At 31.3% G+C, this 23,738-nt stretch overlaps 1 protein-coding gene across 1 annotated transcript; it reads right to left on the bottom strand.

The window, feature by feature from the left end:
• Window positions 1-3,035: 3,035 nt before the first annotated feature.
• LOC117919684 (receptor-like protein 34) lies at window positions 3,036-6,770 on the bottom strand. Its single transcript, XM_034836907.1, has one exon. It carries the CDS (start codon window positions 6,450-6,452, stop codon window positions 3,228-3,230), a length of 3,225 nt encoding a protein of 1,074 aa, XP_034692798.1. The 5' UTR covers window positions 6,453-6,770; the 3' UTR covers window positions 3,036-3,227.
• Window positions 6,771-23,738: the final 16,968 nt, after the last annotated feature.

Below are 23,738 nucleotides of genomic sequence, written 5' to 3'. Positions count from 1 at the left end.
TTTAATTGTTCTTATTTATTAGTTTAATTCTCAATAAAAAAAAAGTGTCTCTGTTGAAAATACCTATTACTACCGGCTTCCATCAATAAAGACCTAATTCATATGGAATATATAATCAACTTGCGATTTCACCCATAGGTCAAAGCCATGACTAACTTTAACACAAGCTCAATATTCTCTCAAGGTTGAGAGACAATATAATGAAGCAGTTTTGTGAAGTCATGACTACTTGATAGCCTTAAGTCATGACTCACCATAGGTCTTATTTAATGTGTAACTATACACACTAGTACACTCACCCATGGGAAACTCATCCCAATAGTCAAAACCAGCCATCTCTCAAATTAGGATATGGTACACTACAACCTCTAATGGGTCGCCTAAACTCATCAATCGACTTTAAACAAGTTATGTATTTGCAAGGAACCTATGACTTGGATTTTCTGTACAACTCCTAATGCACCCAAGTCACGTACAATGAAAAATATGCAGGCGAGAGTGCTTACAAGATATCATACATAGAAATAGGATAAATAAAAGTGAACTGGAACTTTATTCAATAAATAATAAAATCCAAGAGTTTATTACATCATGTCATTCTTTTAAGAACTTTATCCTAACAAGGATATCTTCTTACCTTGGGGAGTTCCTCATTTTTTTTTTTTATTCTTAACTATGTTAGATCTAGCTTATTATGAGTGCATTCAACCATGCTAGATCTTTGTAGCTTAGAATCTATTTATATGATGATAGAGAGCTTTCTAAAGGTTCTGGATTGAAACCATGTGGTGGGAGTGAGATTCTTGTTTCATATTAATTTTTTGGATGCTAATGTAAATACTTGTTTATATGTGAATACTTGATTTTTGGATATTGGAGAATTTATTGAGCATACTTGTTTTGGTTTGAATATTAGATATTTAGTTGGTGAATGGCCCTTTGTCGACAAAAATGGAGAGAAGGATATGTTGTTGACATTAAATATTTTATTGATATTAGACGGAGGTAGTGAGTACCTATTTTTCATGTGTTGATGTGGATCATTTCTTGAATATTTTGGTCATTATTTTTTTGTGAGCTATATTGATGTGATCTTGTGAATATTTAGGGCACGTTTGGAAAGTGTTTTTTAAAATAGTTCTAGAAAATAATTTTTGAGAATATTTTTTATTTTAGAATAGATTTTGATGTATTTAAAAATAAAATTGCTTTTCGGAATTGAATTTTTAAAAATAGTTTTTGTTCTTAAAAAAACATGTTTGATTGAGTTAGTAAAAATATTTTTTAGAACAAATAAAACAAAAAATTTGTTTGGAAGTTATTGTTTTTTTTTTCTTTTTGTAAATTGATTGTTTTCTTAAATTAAGTTGATATTATAAATATATAAACAATTTTTAGATTCACACTTCATTAAAATTTTAATATATATATATTCACTTTTAAAATTATTTGCATCAGTTTTAATATTTTTAAATAAAGACTATTTGTAAAGATATCAAACTATATTTGATTTCTATATTTTTATTCATTTATGATAAACTCCTTAATCATTTTGAAATTTTTTAAAATTATAAATACATCATACTAATTTATGTTTTTGTTAAAAAAAAAAAATCTAAATATTACATATATACTAGTGCAATCAATATTAATACAAATTATTTCTTTCTTGCCACATTAATTAACCAATAAAAGTCATCTAAATATTACATGTATACCAGCGAATTGTACCGTCTTTCGCACAACGCTTCTAGTGATGCTAAGCACTACATTAGTGATAAGGTAAGACGAGATTCCCATAATTCAGGTGACCAAAGCACCCGCCAGTAAAACAAAGACCTTTCAACGCTCGACACAAACACCATGTCTCTATAAGAAAGAAAACCAAATAAGCACACCTGAAATGTTATTTATTATATATTGTTTTGTTTTAGAAGGATATTACATAAGTAAAAGATTTTATGAACAAAAAGATGCCGACACGTTTTTTAAAATAATAATATAATAGAAAGGATATTAAAAAATCAAACAAACAAAAAGCACAGGAAAAACCACTACAAGAAATTCTACCTTTTGTCACATTTTTTTTGGGCATGAATATGATTTTATCTCCAAAGATGATTTTGGGAGATAAAATTTGATTTTGTTACAAAAATTTGTCTCTAAAATTTTAATTGAATGTGAAATGAGGGTAAATTATTTGTGACGACATCATAAATTTTAACAACAAAATATTTCGTGGTAGAAAATATATTGGGAGATAAAAACTTAATATTGTCCCAAAAGGTAAATAATGGGCAATAAAATTATTTTATTGTTAAATAGTTTGGAGAGGAAAAACCTCACAATGAGGAAAAACCTCACAATACTATTAGACGGAGGAATAAAGAAATTTATTGGAGAAGAAATTGTTTTGTTGTAAAAACTCAATATTGGAGATGAAAATAATTCATCCCTAATAAAATACACTATTAGTCTTCTTCGTATTAAAATCTAAATTGTGATTGTAAAAGATAACAAACTTTTAAAAGTAATTTACTTTAATTTTTTATAGTATTATATCTTATTATAATTCATATATAAATTTATAAGATAATGAAATTTATAAATATATTTATTTCAATTCTTCTATTTTTTTTTCATATTTTTTCTAATTGATTTTTTAAAGACATAGGAAAATTTATAGATCACTTAAAGTTGATAAAAAAAAAAAAAGAAAAAAAGTAATTTGTTTTTTAATACTTTGACCGTATAATGTTTTAGCAATCTCATGTTTTCTATAAAATCATCTATCTCCTTTATTTTTTTATTTTTTTTTATAGGTATTTCATATGGATATGTTTTACCAACATATCTTAACCCATCCTCCAGCCCAGCTTGAGTGACTCCCAGAATCTCCCAAGTTTGAATTTTAATTTGGGTAGGTTTAACATGGCTATACACTAGGGTTGTGAATAAAAAGCTTTTCTGCACATGGGTGGAAAAGATATTTTCTATTTAATATATAAAAACAATTAAATAAAACTATTAAAATATATAATATTTTAGAGACCTTGATATTTGCATCACTAATATTACTTTGAAAATCTAATTCCTATGATTGTGAAAAATCTTCACCATGACATTGTCCAAATATAAAATTATGCATTCACTTACATTTATGAAAAAGCAAGCCAGAATTACATTTAACACACGGAATGACGCTTTTACATCCCTCTTCACCACTGCTACATTCTCCGCCGCTGAATTCTTTGTGCTCTTCTTCCACCACGTGCTCTTCCTTGGTCTTGCCCACGGAGAATCCTTGAAAGAATTCCATCAACATGTTTGTAGTAGTATTTCCTCCATCTCCTGCATAACACGAGAGGCCAAATCACGACTCCTAACCCTGTCACAAATCCAATTTCAGGAGCTATGAATTTCCACTTAATCTCCATCCTCGAACCTGAGTGCCTGTCATCAAACGTCTGTGGTGTACCATCTTTGCAACTTGCATTTAGGGGGAAGCCGCATAATCCTCTGTTACCCAGGAAGGAATTTTCTGAAAATGTTTGCAATTGATTGCCCGTAGGGATGCTTCCCACCAATTGATTGAATGAGAGGTTCAGGACTGCAAGGAAATTTAGGTTGGCAAGTTGTGTAGGTATCTCTCCACTCAGCCAGTTTCGCGAGAGGTCTAATGACTCAAGTTGTCGCAGATTCCCTATTGACGATGGGATTTGGCCTGTGAAACCATTATGCGATAAGTTGAGAACATAGAGTGATGTGAAGTTCCCCATCACTTCTGGTATATCCCCTTCAAAATTGTTGCACGACAAGTCAATAGAGGTGAAGAGAGTTAGGATCTTCACCAACTCCATTTCTTGACCTTTGCTGGTAACTCTTACAGTATCCTGATAGTACAATTGACCAAATAGTTCGACCCTAAATTGCAGGTCTTTGAGCTTGGATTGGACTTCATTTTCACCCGCCATCATTGCTGTCCAGGTCGAGAAGCTTTTTGCTGGCAACTTACCACTGAAATTGTTGAAAGCTAGGTCGACAATCTGAAGCGTTGCCCAGGTGGAATTACTCTTGGGACATCCAATGGGTCCATGGAATTTGTTGGCTCGCAGAACAAGAACACGCAAACTGCTTATGTTCTTCAACCAGCAAGGAAAGTTATCACTCATCCGATTGTTCCCAAGGTTTAAAACCTCTAATGCTGTGCAGTTCGCCAGAGACCCGGGAATTTTTCCTTCTAAACGATTCCCACTGAGATCAAGAGTCTGTAAAAGACAGTTGACAGGAAATTTCCCAGGTATAGCACCACTAAAATGGTTTCTCCGTAGATTCAGCACCCCAAGAGTCCCATACTCAATTAAACATGAAGGTATTTTGCCACTCAAATTGTTGTCAGAGAAGTCAAGAACTTGCAGGTAAGTTGCATTGCAGATGGATCTAGGAATACTTCCAGTGATGTTATTCTTCGAAAGAGAGAAGAAAATAGTGAAGGAAATGCAAACACCAATACCATCTGGGATGGAAGAGGTGAACCTGTTGTCTGAGTAATCCACATAGCTGCAAAATTGGGGAGGAGTGGGGATTTGGCCATGGAGCTGGTTGGAATGTAGGTCAAGGATAGACAGATCAGTAGTAAAATTAGAGAGAGGTTCTTGCAGATCCTCCAGTAAATTATGGGAGAGATTCAAATAGACAAAAGAGCCATTACCAATCTTCCAAATCCAATTAGGTATGCTCCCACGAATTTGGTTATCGGAAAGGTCTAAATGTGTCAATCTTGACTGGGTGCTAAGATCAGGTAATGTTCTGAGCTTGCAAGAAACCAATTTTAATGTGGTAAGATCCAACAGCAGGGGCAAAGTGGGATTACTAAGACTTGGATTGATGGACAAGTTGTTGTACGAAAGACTAAGAGTAGTAAGTTTTCCAAGTTTCTGAAACTGGCTTAGCTCAACAGTGCCATTGAATTTGTTGGCAGAAAGGTCAAGGATGTTAAGATGCTGGAGATCAAAGAGGGATACAGGTATTGGCCCTTCCAGATTGTTGCTACTCAAATCAAGGGCGTCCAATACAGAAGGCACAACCGAAAATTTACTCAAGGGACCAGAAAATTGGTTGTTGCTCAGTTGTATCTTCTGCAGTGATGGGAGGGAAAACAGGGAAATGGGGAGACTTCCATTCAGTGAATTGTTACGCAAGTCAAGAGTCACTAGATTCACAAGGCCATCCAAGTGAGAGGAAGGAATCGGACCTGTTAAATAATTATGAGAAAGGTTTATTCGGGTCAGGTTCTTGGACAAACTAAAAGGTGGGATTGGACCGGAAAACTTGTTATTAGATAAGTCCAAGTAGACCAGTTGTGTAAGGTCTGCCAGCGAGTTTGGGATTGGTCCACTGAAATCACAACCTGCAAGCTCTATTCTAGTCAACCTCTTGAGATTGCCTATGGAGTTTGGTACTTCCCCTGAAAATTTGGTATCCGAGAGCACCAAGGTTCCTAGAGATCCATTCTGAGGGAATTCCGGCAAAGAACCCAGGAGCAACTTGTTGTTTGACAAATCAAGAATCTGAAGGGTTGGTACCTGAAAGATCTTTTCTGGAAATGTTCCATATAATCCACAAGAACTGAGCCGCAATTGTGTCAAATTCGAGAAATTGGCTAGGAATTCTAGAACAGGAGCAGAGAAGTTGTTACTGTCCAGGCGAATGCTTGAGAGAGATCGAAGCTTCTGCAGAGAAGAATCGAGAGGGCCAGAAAGATAGCAGTTTGGCAAACTCAGCACTTGGAGATTAGGCACTGAAGATGATAATGCCCGGCACCATTCCTTCCCTTGTGCCGATATATTTACACCATTAAGATAGAGTTCTCTAAGCTCAGTCAGGTTCTGAACCAGCATTCTCAGATTTGGGTTCTCAAGTTTCAGTGTCGGAACTCCAGGGAAGTAAAGGATAGAGAAATCAATAGTAACCAACCTCGTCAAGCGTGAAATCTCAATTGGAATCTGCCCGGAAAACCCAGCGCCAGAAAAATTCAGGTAAACCAAATTGCCAAGCTTACCGAATCCAGATGGAATTTGAGAATTGTTGAAGATGTTGTGAGCCAAATTCAAGCGCTGGAGATGTCGTAGAGTAAAAAGACTACTGGAACTATTGAATCCCCCAGAAATCAATTCGCTACTCAGATCAAGACCGACAACATGGCCATTGGAGTCCCAGGTTACACCTCCCCAAGAACAGCAACCCACACTTTCATTCCACGTCACTAGTTTCACCGACACAATAGGTTTGAATTTGAGGCTGTTCTTCAGCTGCAGCAACAACAACCTCTCATCCTCCAGACACAGCCTCGAACCACCAAGACATTCACCGGACACCAAAGCGATATCGATCCCAAACAAGACTGAGCACAAGGGCAAGAAGAAGAGCCACAAAAAGACTAGAATTCTCATTGGAAGCAACAGAGAGAGACGCCCATGAGACAAAGAAATGAAGAGAAGATCAAAGTCCCAGTGGCTTCACCGAGGTGCACTCCCATCAACCTCACCTCCAATTCTTACACGGATTCCACCCCAGATGGGGACTGAAAAAACAAATGGAAGAAGATGAAGGAGAAGCAGAGGATGGGGAAATGGAAGACGAAGGAGGCCGTCAAAGTATTGGATTTAAGTTCTTATTTGGATTTTATAGAATCCTTGTATTGTGTAAGAAATATAAGTAGTTATGTGTGAATCAATCCACTAAGGATTGTAAGGAACTTCTGTTAAATTCAATTCATTTGTTGCTTCAGCCCTGTCTCCTCTTGGACGAGGGTAGTAACCAATTTATTAACATTCTACCTACCCTTAAAAATGTTGTTATTCAACTGAAATGACCAATACTGTTTAAAAGACAAGGAATTAAATATGGAATATATTAGGAGATACTTATCCTCTTCATCCTTGAAGCCTTTAACCTTGCCACTAGATTTGTCATATGAAAGATATGTTCATGCAGGTTATATATATATATATATGAACCATTAAATTTCATGCATGGTGATCAACAAAGCCATTAATGTCCTTAAAAAGTAGCCTTAATATAATTTACTACCATTACACGCATAAATATTATGTTTAGTCTGTTTGATCTGTCCTAACCTTGTGGCAAATCCTTTCTGTAAAACTACTTGAATTAGCAATAATAGTAGGTGAAGGAAGGGAAGGCAAGGGAATTGAAAGAAAAGAAAATGGAAGAAGAAGAGGGTCTGTTTATCCAATCATATTTATTTTTTTCATATAAATAAACATTTTTCTTTTTCGAAATGAAGACAAACTTTTCATTCCTTTGAAAAATCAAACCGCGTGAGGACATGGAATCATGCCCGTTTCCATTTCATGTCTATTCTTTCAACAGTGATCTTTCTCTCATAAACAAACCCAGCAATAAATGTTGAGCGCTCAAATTTAAAAAATTAAAAAGAAAAAACAAACTGATTAGAGGTCATCCACATAAACATTTCATCTATCATTTTAGCTTTTAATACCATTTATTTTTTCTTCCTCGCTTGGGCATCATTATAATCCTAACTTTTTACAGGACCGACCATGATTGACCATGAATTGACACAACATTTACAGGACCACGGAAAAGGTGGGCTTCATTCCCAAGACTTTTCTCTATTCCAAACAATAAGCCTAACTTTTTTGTTTCCATCTATTAATTTTAATCGTAATAACTATAACTGTTATTATGATAAATATAGTTATAATTACGTAGAAACTTCACAATGATTTATAAAGTTGCTTCATTACATCTCTTTGTGATGAAAAGTATTCACACTGAAACTGAAGTCTTGGTACACCTCGACTTTGATACTTCTGTAGGAAGCGTCATGGGATTTAGTTGTAATTGGTTGTGACAGTGACAGGAGTGGTTGTGGAAAAGAGAACATGGAATTTATAAAGAAGACTTAGCTTATTGACTTGAGCAAGAAGACCTCAAGTCTTAAAGAAGACTTAGCTTATTGACTTGAGCAAGAAGACTTCAAAGTCTTCTAAAAAAGCCTATCAATTCATATATATTCTATCTCTCATTAATTGTTTAAACAAACCCAACAATAAATGTCGAGTGCTAAAATTAAAAAAATTAAAAAGAAAAAACAAACTGATCAGAGGTCATCCACATAAACATTTCATCTATCATTTTAGCTTTTAATACCATTTGTTTTTTCTTCCTCGCTTGGGCATCATTATAATCTCATCATTTTCTAAAATTTCCTAAATTAGTGTGATGCGTTTCACTTTTTTAGTTGCCCTCTCTGAATAAACCCTATCAATCTATTGCTGTTACAATTATTCTACAAAAATTTCATAACATTTTATATATATAGTAAATTTACCATTGCAAAGTCTCAGTGGTTAATGTATTCACACCCAAACTGGACGTATGGTTGGTCCAACTTGACTTTGACAAATGTAGTGATAATGTAAGTTGCAAGTGGGAATGCTTCGTGAGGGAGGGGCTGGTACGTAGTTGGAAGATCAATGAGGTTCGGTTTGGCTTCAAGTCTTCCTAATCAAGTCCTTGTGAAAGAGAGAAAACAAGGAAAGCAGAACAGAACGCCTACCGACATGGAATTCATTACTTCGAATGAGACCCAGAAATGTCCTCTTACAAGCTGTCCTTTCACTCTCAATTCTACTTGGTTCCAATTCTTCTGTACTCTGTCTACACTGAATTTTTTATTTTATTTTTTATCTGATCAGTATTCTTACATAAAGTGCTCCTTGTCACCATCTTTTACAATCTTGGATTCCTTAATTTATAATTTAAGTTGGGTATGAAAAGAAGTATCACTCTGAATTCATTTTGGAGCAGACATGTATTGGCAACACTAGCCTAATCAGATCTTGATTATGTATTTCTACAAAATTTATAATTTATAATTAATCATAATATGTTGATCTTGTTAAAAAGGTTAATTTTATTTATTTTTTCTAATTGAAGGAATGTTTCCAATACAAATTTCTAGATTATTTTAACTATATTCTTGTATTAAATTTTCTTTTTGATCACATCCCGGAAGATGTTTCCCTAAAATAAATTAAAAGAAAAATATTCTTTACATTTTATTCCAAGGAGTAAATATTTCATTCGGAGTCATAAAATATATCGATTCTACTCATTCTAGTATTTGAGTTGGATGACTTTTACCATTTGAAGGTGTGTTTGGAATGCTATTTCATAGAAGAACTACATATGGCTAAATTCTTGGATTAGAATTTCATTTGTAACTAGATGGTGTTTCTCCAAAAGGGTTGAAAGGGATTTTTCTTTTCAAAATGTTGTTTGCCAAGAAGTGGATTAAAGATACCAATTTTATGGTGGTATGGTGAAGAATAGCATTTCAAGCCGTGATTGTGAGTGGCCAAAAGTTGCCATCACGTTCTTTAAGATTCATGCTTAAATGACGGACAATTCTCCTTGGGACCCTCCATCATTTTGTTACTCGTAGATAATATTTTTCTATTCATCACTCGTGTGAGCTCCTCTTTTTTTTTTTTTTTTCCCTTTTTGTGAAAAACAGTTTTAGCTTAAATTTGTTTACCCTTATTAAGTTATTCTTCTTTTATGCTTATTCAATCTTAGCTTACAAAGAGCTTATGTCTAGTACCGTTTAAGGAATTACTATAGTCATAATTTACATAAACACACTTTCTTAAGATCACCCAATAAGACACTTTATCTTAATCTCATGAGATATGATGGTACCTTTATTGAAAATACCTATTGTTATAAGTTTCTATCAATAGTGACTCAATCCATAAGGGAATATATGATTACTTTAAGATCTCACTTGTAGGTTAAAGCCACTACTAATTTTAGTATAAGCTCAATATTCACTCAAAGTTGAAAAACAACACAATGAAACAACTTGGTGAAGTCATGACTACTTGAGAGTCCTATGTCATGACTCATTATAGGTCTTATCCAATATGTAACCATACACACTAGTACAGGAAACCCATCCCGATGGCCAAAACCAATTATTCCTCCAATTAGGAGGTAGTGCACTACAATTTCTAATGGGTTGCTTAGGCACACAAACTAGTTGTGAACAAGTCATCCTCTTACAAGGGACTCATGACTTAGATTTCTGTCTAACTCCTATCCAATTCATGTACAATGCAAGAGATGTAGGCTAGAAATCATTTAATATATACGAGAAATAATATAAGTTTGAAATAAAGAATAATATTTATTTTTATTATGTAAGTTTCCAACATATCTAAAAAAATATTTATTATATATTATATAAGTTTGAAAAAAAAATATTTGATGAGGTATTTAAAAGTTATTTACTTGAAAAATGCATTTAATGATAATTATTTTTAGTCATTTATCTTTCATATTCAATTTGATGGAGAAAAATGATTAGGAAATTATTCAACTTGGTTCCACTAATAAATAGGTGAGAGAATGGTGAAAGAGTTAAAAAAGAGAATGAGAAAGGTGGGGTGGTCGGTTAACTTTTTCATTTAATAGTCAAGGGTATTTTAGGTATTTTTTAAAGGCAACATACTTCCTCTCAATTCATACTTTTTCATTGGGTTTTGAGTTTAATTATAAGTGATATGAGGACCTTACCTCAATTACCAATTCCAATAAGGGTGAAAACACAATTTTCCTTTGAATGAGACTCATAAATGTCCTCTTACAAGTTGTCCTTTCACTCTTAATTCACTTTCAATTCTACTTGGTTCCAATTCTTCTACACTAATTTTTTTTTTTTTTTATATGATCATCATTCTTATATAGAGTGCTCATTGGCACCATCTTTACAATCTTGGATTCCTTAATTTATAATTTAAGTTGGGTTTGAAAAGAAGTATCACTCCGAATTCATTTTGGATTAGACATGTATTGGCAACACTAGTCTAATCGAATCTTGATTATGTATTTCTACAAAATTTATAATTTATAATTAATCATAATATGTTGATCTTATTAAAAAAGTTTTTTTTTTTTTTTTTTTTCTAATTGAAGAAATGTTTCCAATACAACTTTCTAGATTATTTTAACTATATTCTTGTATTAAATTTTCTTTTTGACCACATCCCATAAGATGTTTCCCTAAAATAAATTAAAAGAAAGATATTCTTTACATTTTATTCCAAGGAGTAAATATTTCATTCAGAGTCATAAAATAGATCAATTCTACTCATTCTAGTATTTGAGTTGGATGACTTTTGACCATTTAAAGGTGTGTTTGGAATGCTATTTCATAGAATAACTATTTATGGCTAAATCCTTGGATTAGAATTTCATTTGTAACTAGATGGTGTTTCTCCAAAACGGTTGAAAGGGATTTTTCTTTTCGAAATTTCATTTGCCAAGAAATGGATTAAAGATACCAATTTTATGGTGGTATGGTGAAGAATAGCATTTCAAGCCGTGATTATGAGTGGCCAAAAGTTGCCATCATGTTCTTTAAGATTCATGCTTAGTGGCGGACAATTCTCTTTGGGACCTTCCATCATTTTGTTACTAGTACATAATATTTTTCTATTCATCACTCTTGTGTGGGCTCCTCTCTTTTTTCCTTTTATGAAAAATGGTTTTAACTTAACTTCAATTTGTTTACCCTCATTAAGCTATTCTTCTTTTATGCTTGTTCAATCTTAGCTTACAAAGAGCTTATGTCCAATACCATTTAAGGAACTACTATAGTCATAATTTACCTAAACACACTTTCTTAGGATCATCCAATAAGACACTTTATCTTAATCTCATGAGATATGATGGTACCTTTATTGAGAATAACTATTGTTATAAGTTTCCATCCATAGTGACTCAATCCATAAGGGAATATATGATCACTTTAAAATCTCACTTGTAGGTCAAAGCCACTACTAATTTTAGTATAAGCTCAATATTCACTCAAGGATGAAAAACACCATAATGAAACAACTTGGTGACGTCGTGACTACTTGAGAGTCTTATGTTATGACTCACTATAGGTCTTATCTAATATGTAACCATACACACTAGTACAGGAAACCCATCCTGATGACCAAAACCAATTATCCCTCCAATTAGGACGTAGTGCACTACAGTTTCTAATCGGCTGCCTAGGAACACGAACTAGTTGTGAACAAGTCATCCTCTTACAAAGGACTCATGAATTAGATCTTCTATCTAATTCCTATCCAATTCATGTACATTGCAAGAGATGTAAGCCATAATATTCATAAAGTATAGTGCATGAAATAAGGATCGATATAAGTAAAACTGGAACTTTATTAATAAATAATAAATTCTAAATTTTGTTATATCATGTCATGTTTTTAAAAGCTTTATCCTAACATCTTATGAGTTGATGAGTTAGTTTACGATTGTTTTTTAGACTAAGGCAATCCATCAAAAGTCATAATGCACTACCTCTTAAGTGGTGTAATAACTTATTTTGGTCATCAAAATAGGTTTACCACGATGAGTGTACTAATGCGTATGGTTACAGATTGAACAAGACCTTTGGAGAATCATGACTAATGATTATTGGGTTGTCAAAACTTCTCTAAACTACTAAATATTAATTGCATGGGTTCTCAACCTTTAGAGAATATTATGCTAATATCGAGGTCATCAATTACTTTGACCTATGGGTAAAATCTTAAAGTGATCATATATTCCCAAAGGATTGGGTAACTGATGGTTTTGGCAAGTAACAATAGATATTATGATTAATAGAGACATTATAATATCTCATGGATTTGAGACAATATATCCCCTTGAATGATCCCAAGGATTTCACGATCATGTAGTATATGACTATAACAATTCCTTCAATGAAATTTAACATATATTCTTTGTGGATTAGAGTATGTCAAATTGTCATGGTATAGGAGGATTTAAGACTCAAGGATTGAAAAGTGATCTTTAAAGGTTGATAGCTACCACATTTTTGGATTACAAACGTTAGTTTATAGAAAACTTACATATAATGGATAGTAAGTCATGGACCCAAGTTTTCTAACTTCATCTAATATCATAAGATATTGGAGTGCAATTGACCTTCTTTAATATAATGTTGAGTCAATTTTAGAACTCGATTCTAAGGTAGCTAATACGTACTTTCCTATGGGTTCTGGTGGCCCCACTCAAGCTCACACTTTTTAGTGGTATTTATTTTGAGTGTTTTTTAGTACTTAATTATAAGTATGCATAAGGTTGCATTTGTATAAGCAAAGGTTGTACAAGGCCTTATGATTAAATGACTTATAGGTTTTCTTTTTTATCTATTTAATTAATTGAAGCCATTTAGCATAATTAATTGAATAAGACTCACTAGGCTAAGATTAAACAACCTAAGCCCATATGATGAGCCTTAGTCACTTAAGCCCAATTGAGAGTTTATATAAACCCTCTTAGGGTTTAGGGTTAGACTAATTGTTGTCTTATATTTTGTTTAGAGAGAAATCATAACCATCACTTCCTCTAAAGAGAGGTCCATTATTCTTTATAGCTAAGATCCAAGAGAGAGCCATTAGGTAGAAGATCACAATGCATTTGAGATTTCTACTACAAATTGGGAAAAAGATTTGGAGCGAATCCAAAGGTATATTTTTTAAGAACACCTTAGAATATTTTTTTGAAAAATTAGGCATCTTTTACTATACTTAGGATCTTAGTTGCATGCACTCGTTAATCTAGATCTAGAGGTTGTTTTCCTAATAGTAACGTAAAGATAGATGATTCATAGAAGGATGTGCGATAGAACGTTAAAGTTCATTTGGTTTGTTTATAAATATTTTGTGTTTAAATTAATTAAAATAATCTTCTATGCGGTTTGGCTTAGGTTAAGTATAAGGAATTCTTACTATGGTACTAGTGATGGTTGGGGATACATTGATCACTAGTCAACTTGATTTGATCAACTGAGAGAAACTCTAGCAATCAAACCTACATGATGGATATCAGTAATGAAAGTATATAAACTCAAAATTGAAATAATAGACATGTTAAATTTGTTTAAGAGAATAGTACCTTAAAGTTAAATATCCACGCTAGATGCAAATTGGTCTTAAGATCTAATTCAATCCTAATGAACTTTGATCTTTGTCTTAGGGTTAAAAGTTACTATCTCAATCTATGAATCTAAAATTAGATTTTTGAACACTTCAAAAGTTTTTACTGTAGTTTTTATTACTTTCATGATAGTAATGTGATAGAGAATTAGTTTCATAAAAAACTTTGCTTTTAGACCTTTTCAATGTAGATAGAGGATTTGCTTTGTTGAATAGTCTAGTATATGGATCTTAGGGGATGACAACCCAAATACTACAAGTCATGGTGATCTCATCTTTAATTTTTCTTAATATGGGTTACTATGTATTTAGGCTTTAATACATTAATTATAAATATTTAGTTTGAGTGACCTTGGATTAACTTATTGAAGCAATGAAGGTTGATAAATTGAAGATTTCAAGTATGAGGTAATATCTCTATATTTGGAATAGAACATTAGAATTGCTACACTTGTAATATGCCTTGTGATTGAAAACTATTGATTTCCACAAATTAAATTAATTTAAAAATTAAGAACTACAATCTTAGATTACCTATTTGCCCTTTTAAGATAGTTTCATATATCAAGACATAAACTCACAACCCTATTCATGTCATTTCAAGTCACATAACAATTTATTAGTTTTTCAAGATTTTACGAGATTTTTTTTTGTACGTACTTTTCTTCTTTAAAACAAACAAACAAACAAACATGTAAACTACAACTTTTATATCATTTCAACAAAAAAAAAATGGAGTCTATACAAATTTTGTGGCATACAACATAAGCAATAAATTCAATTTTATACAGTTTTGCATGCATACATACCAAATTAACTTTAGAAAGTGATACTAAGACTATGTTTGGTTCCCAAAAAATTTCAAGGAAAATGCGAAGGAAAGAAAATAAAAAGGAAAAGTAGAAAGAAAGAAAAAGTGAAGAAAAAAAAGGTTTAAATTTAATAAATTATGTTTATATGTTTTTTCAAGCTCATTTTACTTATTTCTCTCTATTATAGCAAGATTAAATAACTTTAAAATATCTAAATTGTAAATTAATTTTAATTATATTTGATTTTCTTTTATATTTTATATAGTGAAACCAAACATGATAAAACCATTTTCCTTAACATTTTTTTCTTTTCCTAATATTTTCTAGGAACCAAACATAGTCTAAATGAATCAAGTATCTACATTATTTCATTCCATTAGTAAAAATATCAAAATAATCCAATATCCACATTATTTCATTCCATTACTAAAAATATCAAAATATCTATAATGATCAAATCTATTGATTTGAATTCAATAGGATAAGTCTTTGTCACTTGGAAAATTAGATTCAAGTCTATCCTCTCACCAACATGAAAATGGAAGTCTCCCTTCCATAATTCTTTTTTCTTTGCCACTTTTTTTCTATCCCAAAAAACACTCTAGTCAATACTCGAATTCTTTAACAAGCATAACATTTTTCTTGTCATTTACACATTTAATTTAGTTTATATGTTAATCAAACATTATCTTATCTCTCCTAAAACAATTGGATGAGGTTTCAATTTATTTTAGCTATCTTCTCAAAATGCCATGTTTTAATTATAATTGTTATCTATTATGATAAATAAATATAAACAAGTATGCATCTTAGAACTATTTATATAGTAATTTCTCTAATAAGAAGCATTTAAGTTAGTTGGGAGAGTGAAAGAAAAAGACTTGTGAGTGTGATGTTTGGGCATAATTGAGGGCTTGACTTTTACATGGTTGTAGACCTTAAAGCCTTCCAACTAAAGGCGTTTTGAATGGGCAAGGTAACTAGAGGAAGACGAAAGAAATTCAAGGTTCTCTACATCAGTCACGTTTGATGGCCCTTATCTCTTCACTTGGTTGATCTATTGTGGAAAAAAGAACAAGAAATTTAAGTTATTTTTTATTCCTAAAAAGCAATAAGGAAGGAAAAAATATTTTTTTAAAAATTGATTTTATCATATTTGGTTGTCGTGTGAAAGATACCAAAGAAAATTAAATATATATTAAAATTAGTTAGAAACTTATACGATTTCAAATTATTTAACTTTCATATGAAAGAGTTAAAATCAATAAAATGAGTTTGAAGTAGCATAAAAAATAATTTATTAACTTCAAATCTATTTTTTATTTTCATTCCTTTTTTGTTCTTTCCTTCTATTTTTTCATTCTTTTTTTTTTTCTCTCTCTTACATTTTCCCTCAAATTTTTTAGGAATCAAACATATTCTTAATGGATCAAAAAAAATGGAAAGGATTAAGAAAAAGGAAAAAAAAATTATTTACGAAGAAACATATTTCTTGATGTTTAGGTATCATGAGAAAAGATTTAAAAAGTTAAAAAAAAAAAAAAAGGAAAAAAAGAAGAGAGAAAAAAATGGTTAAAGATTTTCTTCTTAATTTTTTTTAAAAGAATGTGAGAAAATTTTGAAAAAAAAATTGAATTTGTATTAATTTATTTTTTATTTTATTAATTTGTTATGGCTAAATAAGAGTAAAATTTTATAATAATAACGATATTAATAATAATAAAGTTTCAAATTAGGATAAATGAATAAATTTCAAAAATTATATTTAAGACATAAACTAGTGATACACCATATAACTTCATATGATAGAGCCTACATAATAAATAAATAAATATCCATAGTTTAAACTTAGATGAATGAAAATATTAATATCAATGAAAATTTTGATTAAAAAAATCTTGAAATTTGACTATATAAACTTTAAATGAAATTATGAAAATAATAAAACAGTTAATAATGCACACATTAAATTAGTTTTTTACAAAAATAATATATCTATAGTAAATTATATGTCATTAGTTCAGAATAAAATGTCTATGTATGACAAACAAGACTTCAAAAATTAATACTAAATATTAATGTGGAAATAAAATTAGTATCTCATTGAATTCCAATACATTAAAATATATTTAATATAAAATAATAATCTATGGCAATCAATTTTTGTGTTTTTTAATACATTTTCAAAAAATTTGTACTTTTGTTTTCAAGTTATACTTAACTTGAACTCAATTACTAAATAAAAGGATTTTAAAAAATTATTGATAGAAATATCATGATTATTTATATGTATATAACATGCAAATTGATTAAATTTGATGAAATATGTCAATGGTCATATTTTTTTTTAGTTGCCTTCTCAAGACCACGTTTCAACTATGGTTCTTTATTCCTTTTGTTATAATTAGGCATACATTTTTCAACCATTGACACCAATTTTTTTTTGTTTAGGAAGCATTTTAAAAAAAAAAAAAAAAAAAACAACCAAAGAGCTTGATGTTTTGGCCTAATGGAGGGTTGGTGGGACAAAGAAAGTGTTGTGCGATACCACGAAAGTACAATTGGTCTTCCACTGAGGGAGGAGTTGACTTTTAGGAATCAATCCGCTTAACTTGTGTATTGTTTTAGGCTTTAAGTTGTCTTATATTGGCCAATAAACAATTGGTCTTCCATTGAGGGAGGAGTTGACGTTTAGGAGTCAAGCCGCTTAACTTGTGTATTGTTTTAGGCTTTAAGTTGTCTTATATTGGCCAAGAAACAGGAGAACAAAAGAGAGATAGAGAGTCAAGGGTCAGTAAAGGAAGTCGTGTTCAATGGCTCCACTTTTTACAACTAATCATTAAATTTTTGGATTATATTTGATTCGTGGAAAGGATTAAGGGAAAGTAAAAAATTTGTATATTAAGGGAGATGTTTTCTTATATTTGAATATCATGAAAAATAATTTAAAAAAAAATTGAACTAATAAAATATTTTTTTAACATTTTACAAAATATAATATAAAAAAATTAAACAAAAGAGTTCATATTAAAGGAGTAACTCTCAATATCAATAAATTAATAATAAATTTATATTCATATATATATATTTATAATAAATAAATTTAAATTCAAGTATTTTTTAATGATTTTCTTATGGATATTGAACAATAAAAAATATAAAAATTCTATTTTAAATTTATAACTCTCATTTATTTAAATAATACAAATATTTGTTTGGTATAAAGGATATTAATAAATTCATATTCATGTATCTTGATAATCAATAAATTTATATCATTTTTAATATTTTATAAAGAAAAACTTGAAATAAAATATTGGCTTTTTTTAATGTGGTCATGTGGGTTATTTTATTATTAATTATCTTTTATTTCATTTAAAAGATAATTATGGTTAATAATATTAAGTGCCTATTGGTTAGTTGAGGAGATGCTTTCTAAATAACCATTCGCCTGAGAAAAAAATGAGACCCTATTTTAGATTTGATCTTCTCTCTTCAATATATATATAATTTCTCTTCATTAAGAAGCGTACATCAAATTAAAGGGATCAAGAGAGGGAAACCAAGTTGTCTCTAATTTGCTCATCTACAAAGAATTTCTCTTCAAAATCAATCTCAAGATCAATCTTGTGATATATGTATATTCTTAGCTTCCTCTTCATTTCTTAAATTTTTACTTATTCCATGCTTTGCTCATTCCCTTGAATTTTTTTCAAGAATTTATTTCATTGTTTCTACATCAAATCTTACAATTACTCCACAATTTTTCCCAAGGGGACATTAACTAAAACATAGGTTAAGCAAATTGAGTTTCATGTGTTTTTCCCCATAGCTGCTTTTTAAGCTCAGTAATATCTTGGTTTGCATATATATCATGTATGGTAGTATTTAAACATAAAAGAAAAAAAGGGTTTATCCTAGACATAAGCCACTCTAATAATGTTTTTTTGCTAGTTTTCAAACATTTTCCATAATAATAGGGATTGTTCTCCAAATAAATGATCAAACTATAAAGTATATTAGTTTTTTTTTTCTAAACCACTTTTCCATCATGTTCATCTTTAAACGCAAATTTATGCTACCACTTAGTGTTAAATGTTTGACAGTGATTCAATCTTTTTGTCTTTTGTTTAGGCAAAACAACAAACTTTCATCAAGCATCCGTTAAAATGTTATGTTTAAGGCATTCAAATGCTATTAGGTGTTGCATATTTGTCGGTACACAACTCCTCCTAGGTCAAAAGACTCCAAGGGTGGAAGATGTTCAATAATCTCTATGGAATTGGTGAACAGACAAATTATCTGATACTCGGAGTAAGTTGTTCACTCTTCCCGCTTCCTTTGCATGAATGTATCTGTATATAGCTTCTCCTTATCGCATTTTGACTGGCCAGCAAAGATAGCTTTTGCTTTGGGAAGTTGTAGATCATAAGGTCAAACATTAGAGATCTTGTCAAGCTTATCATTGGTTGGTCCAACTTCGTTAGGCAGAATGTAGCAGATCACCAAAAAAGTTTTCTACTGATCATGGGACAGAGCATGCTCAGACTTGGGATTCGATCCTTGTATTCTTTTTTAGCCAACCCTCAACATCTTCCCCTTATAACCCCATGACTAGCTTGGAAACTTTCTATGAAGACATCATGCTTTTACCACCTGGAAACTACTCTTGTCGTGGAGGAACATGTAACTTATCCGAGAGCTTGTAATATTTGAAAAGTAAAATGTTATTTATGACCCTTAGCCAAGTGCTTAAACCTGAACTATTGGTCATAAGACGAATGCAATGCACTGGACTTTTCTAGTGATATAATTTCAAATTTTGGATGACCTTATTCGGCACCTAGTACCTCTAATGCCCCCTTCACAATCTAGTATTGCCAACTCATGAGCATGGTTCAAAGTCGCAGTATTGGTCACTGACTCGGAGGGTCCTAAGGCGTATCGGTATTGGTGTATTGGCTTGGTATCAGACGATACATAAAATAAGCTAATTAGAAAATTTAAAAAATTATAAAAATATTACCTAAATCATCATAAAAATATATACAATTAAATAAGCTCAAAAAATTAATACAATAAAATTATCTCACATTTAACATTATTTAAATAATTATAAAAGTATCTGCTCAAAGTTATTTATGATAATGCTAATAAAAGAAAATTATTTTATTTCAAATATAATAACATTTTTACTAATAAACATACAATACAATAATCAATTCCATATTGAATGACGAAAGGGTTCAAAATCATCATCATCAATCCTGCGATAAGTATACAAATTGGGATGGTAATTCCCGTAGTGAGGATATGGTTGAAAGAGTTGTTCATAACTCAAATATGTTGGCTAAGATGACTGGCTTGATGATCCATAATCATGAAAATATGGTTTTGAAGGTTGTTCAGAATCAACACCATATTGATAGTATCCAAAACCTCGATAAGCAATGCTACTGCTACTAGAAGATTGATCATATCCATAGGAATCACTAGCTCATGTTCCAGTATTTGAATATCCCTCTAGATGCATCATTGGAAATCGATCACAATCATTTCTACTAAAAGTACTAGAAGAGTTATCACAGTCCCTAAAGTTGTGATATGATCTATCATCTACTCCTCTTAAATACGACCTTGATCCTATACCAAAATTCTGTAAGTGCTCATCGATACGGTGATAATTTGATCTATGCTAATCATGCCCACTAGAATATTCATCATCACTAGGAAATGTAGTTAGTCTTTCCAAATACTTTCGTTGTTCCCATTTCCCTAGTCAATATCCATGATTTATATCTTGTGTGGCATAGTAATTTTCATCTCCTTGTGCCCATGACATGCCAGGATCTACTTGACTAACATAACCACCACCAGTGCTACCATCTCCTCCAGTACCCTCACCAGTGCCACCAACTCCTCTACTGCCCCCATAAGTGCCACCACCCTACCTACTACCCCCATTGTTACCATCATCACTACTAGAACTTAAAGAAATTGTTCTAAGAGTCTTACCTTTACGATGGGAATCAATATCTCTTTCTTGTGTACCATTACTTGTACGCCTACTAACTGTACGATTTGTGGCACCATCATCTTCATGAACTGTTTCTCTACCTTCTTCACTAAGAAGAAGACCTTTATCTAACCAATCCAAATTATCAGATGATAAAATAGGCTCCTCTCCTTCTCGTATCCACTCATCTAATATATCATCATCCTTAAAGATACAATTCAGATCAAATGGATTACATAAATCTTTATTGTTTCGCTGTTGCATCAAATTCTTAACTCGAAGTCGCATATTGTAGTGCACATAAACTAACTTATGCAACTTTTTAATTGCCAAATGGTTGCGCAACTTTGTGTGAATCAATGACCATGTGCTCCAATTTCTTTCACAACCTAACAAAGAATAAGTTTGGCTTAAAATTTTAACAGCAATCTTTTGTAGATGTGGACCTTTGTCACCATGGTTGTTCCACCATTCAATTATAATAAAGAAAATGCATACTTATTAATCACTATGATATATTTAACAAAAAATGATGATAATATCTTATTTGTAATAGACATAAATGTATTGAGTACCTAGAAGAGATTGATTTATTGCTCTCTTTGTAAATGCACTTCCAAATTCTCCTTGGTCGTCAACAAATAATTTCACCTACATCATTAACATTTTTTTTTGTTAATGCACATTACATATACAAAGTGTATTATATAAAGGTCACAAACTAACTCTAATCTCTAATCTCTAATCTCTTGATAATCTCATTTAATCCAATTTTAATTTCCAGATGATTGGAAAAATACCTTGAATATTGGAACATTGAATTTAAAAAATATGTTGACATAAGTTAAATAATGATCAGTTTATAATAATTTGTACTTGAAAAAAATAATAAAAAATATATAAAGAATTTTTTTATTATCTGCAGCATGCAAATGTCTGTGCAACTACCTTCCCACCTTCTATCAATGACTTCCCAATATTTTTCCCTTTGCTTAGTCGCTACCTTGATAGCCAATTTAGCTCTATCCATTGCTTCATAAATGATTGATAGCGTGGGCTTTTTATCTTGATCAACCAATTTCAATACTTTGACAAGAGGTTCCATGATGGTTTGAACTTCCCCTGCCTTCTTCCAAAATCAATCAGTTAAGATAAGGTGGGATACCTTATCTCTTAGAATTTTTCTGCTCCTATCTCTATTGAATTCATGCCACTCATTTGTTGTGTACATTCTCTTCAAATTAGCCTCATAACGTATAAGACTCTCAAGTAAAATGAATTTAGTGGCAAAACGGATTATTCCTGACCTTAATAGATCTCTATCCTTGGTGAACACTTTCATCAACTTCGCTATTTCAAGCTATTATAATAAATCTTGTGATCATCTTTTCTTGATCTAATGTCTTCTTAATTTTCTTCATGCTTGCAATATCTTCAAGCATTAAATCAATACAATGGGTTGAACAAGGAAACCAAAACAAATGCTTGCGCTTCTCCATCAACAACATATCAGTTGTTTTAAAACTTACCTCATTATCAATGACTACTTGAACAACATTTTCCTCCCCAACCTCCTCTACAACTTTATCCATAAGAGAAAAGATGTAATCTACTTTCTTAGGTATGTCGGTAGTGTCAACTGAAGAATGGTATATCATACTTCTATCACAATAAATCATGAAATTGATGATAGGCTTTCTAGTCCTAGAACTCCAATCATCACACATGATTATGCACCCATATATAGGTCATTTAGCCTTCAATGTTGTTATATATACCTCAAGCTCTTACACCTCCTCTTCCAAATATGTATTTCCAATTTGGTATCCCATGAGACCCTTGATGCTTTAATCTGCTTCTACTATAGCATCAATCATAGATTGATATTAAGACCCATTGTCAGCTGCATTAGAGAGAAAGAATTTAGAAATAGTTTTACCCACTTTCTTCACGCCTTTAGTATAAAACAAGCTTTTCATTGATTTCTGCTTTGATAGGAACATGTAGGGATCAATTCATTTTGAAAGTATGCTAGTTCATTCTCTTATACTGAAGCTACGTGTCGGTCTGTGCTTAATATTAGCATTAGAAAGTTGTGAGGAACTAGCACCCTTCTAATGCTCTTGTCTACCTTCTTAAAAAATTTGACAACTTTGTTTCATTATTTGTTTCATTTGTATTCTTTCAAAATCAACCATAGCAACTTCCTCAATTTCATCATTAGAATCACCCTCATCAATTTCATAGAAATTTTCTTTATTTAAGGAACTCAAAATTCGTTGATTTTTTTTTTTTCAATAATTGTGATTTTTCTTTTGAAGTATCAGACATATGCTGTCTAACACTATGTAACACTTCTACTGGTACACATTGACATCATTCCACTTGTCCGAATATATGTGTAATGTGTTGTTTTAATCTTGTTATATCACCATGTATAACTTTCCCACAATATTTACACTCTATGGTTCTTCCACTGCCACCAATAGATTCTGCATGCTCCTAACCAATATCATGTTTTGAAGTAATTTTGAAATTTTAACCTAACCATGTATAAAAGGAAAACAACTTACTTTTCAAATTAAATACATATAAACACATTTATTTAAGAATTATAATATTCAATTTTCCACTCACTTATATGTTTCATATTGTTACCATATAAAAATAAATTCTACTAAAAAAATAATAAACACGGTCTCACCTAAGTTCACCATCTTTTAGTTTCCACTTATTTATATGCTTTTTTAATTAAAATAAATAATAGTTAAATAAATGAATATTTTTATAAAACAAAATTCTTTTAAAAAGGTTTGTTTTGATAATTATTGATTTCCTATT

The sequence above is a fragment of the Vitis riparia genome, chromosome 8, assembly GCF_004353265.1.
Source record: "Vitis riparia cultivar Riparia Gloire de Montpellier isolate 1030 chromosome 8, EGFV_Vit.rip_1.0, whole genome shotgun sequence".
Classification (NCBI taxonomy): domain Eukaryota; kingdom Viridiplantae; phylum Streptophyta; class Magnoliopsida; order Vitales; family Vitaceae; genus Vitis; species Vitis riparia.
This window is presented reverse-complemented; position numbering and strand designations above follow the sequence as displayed.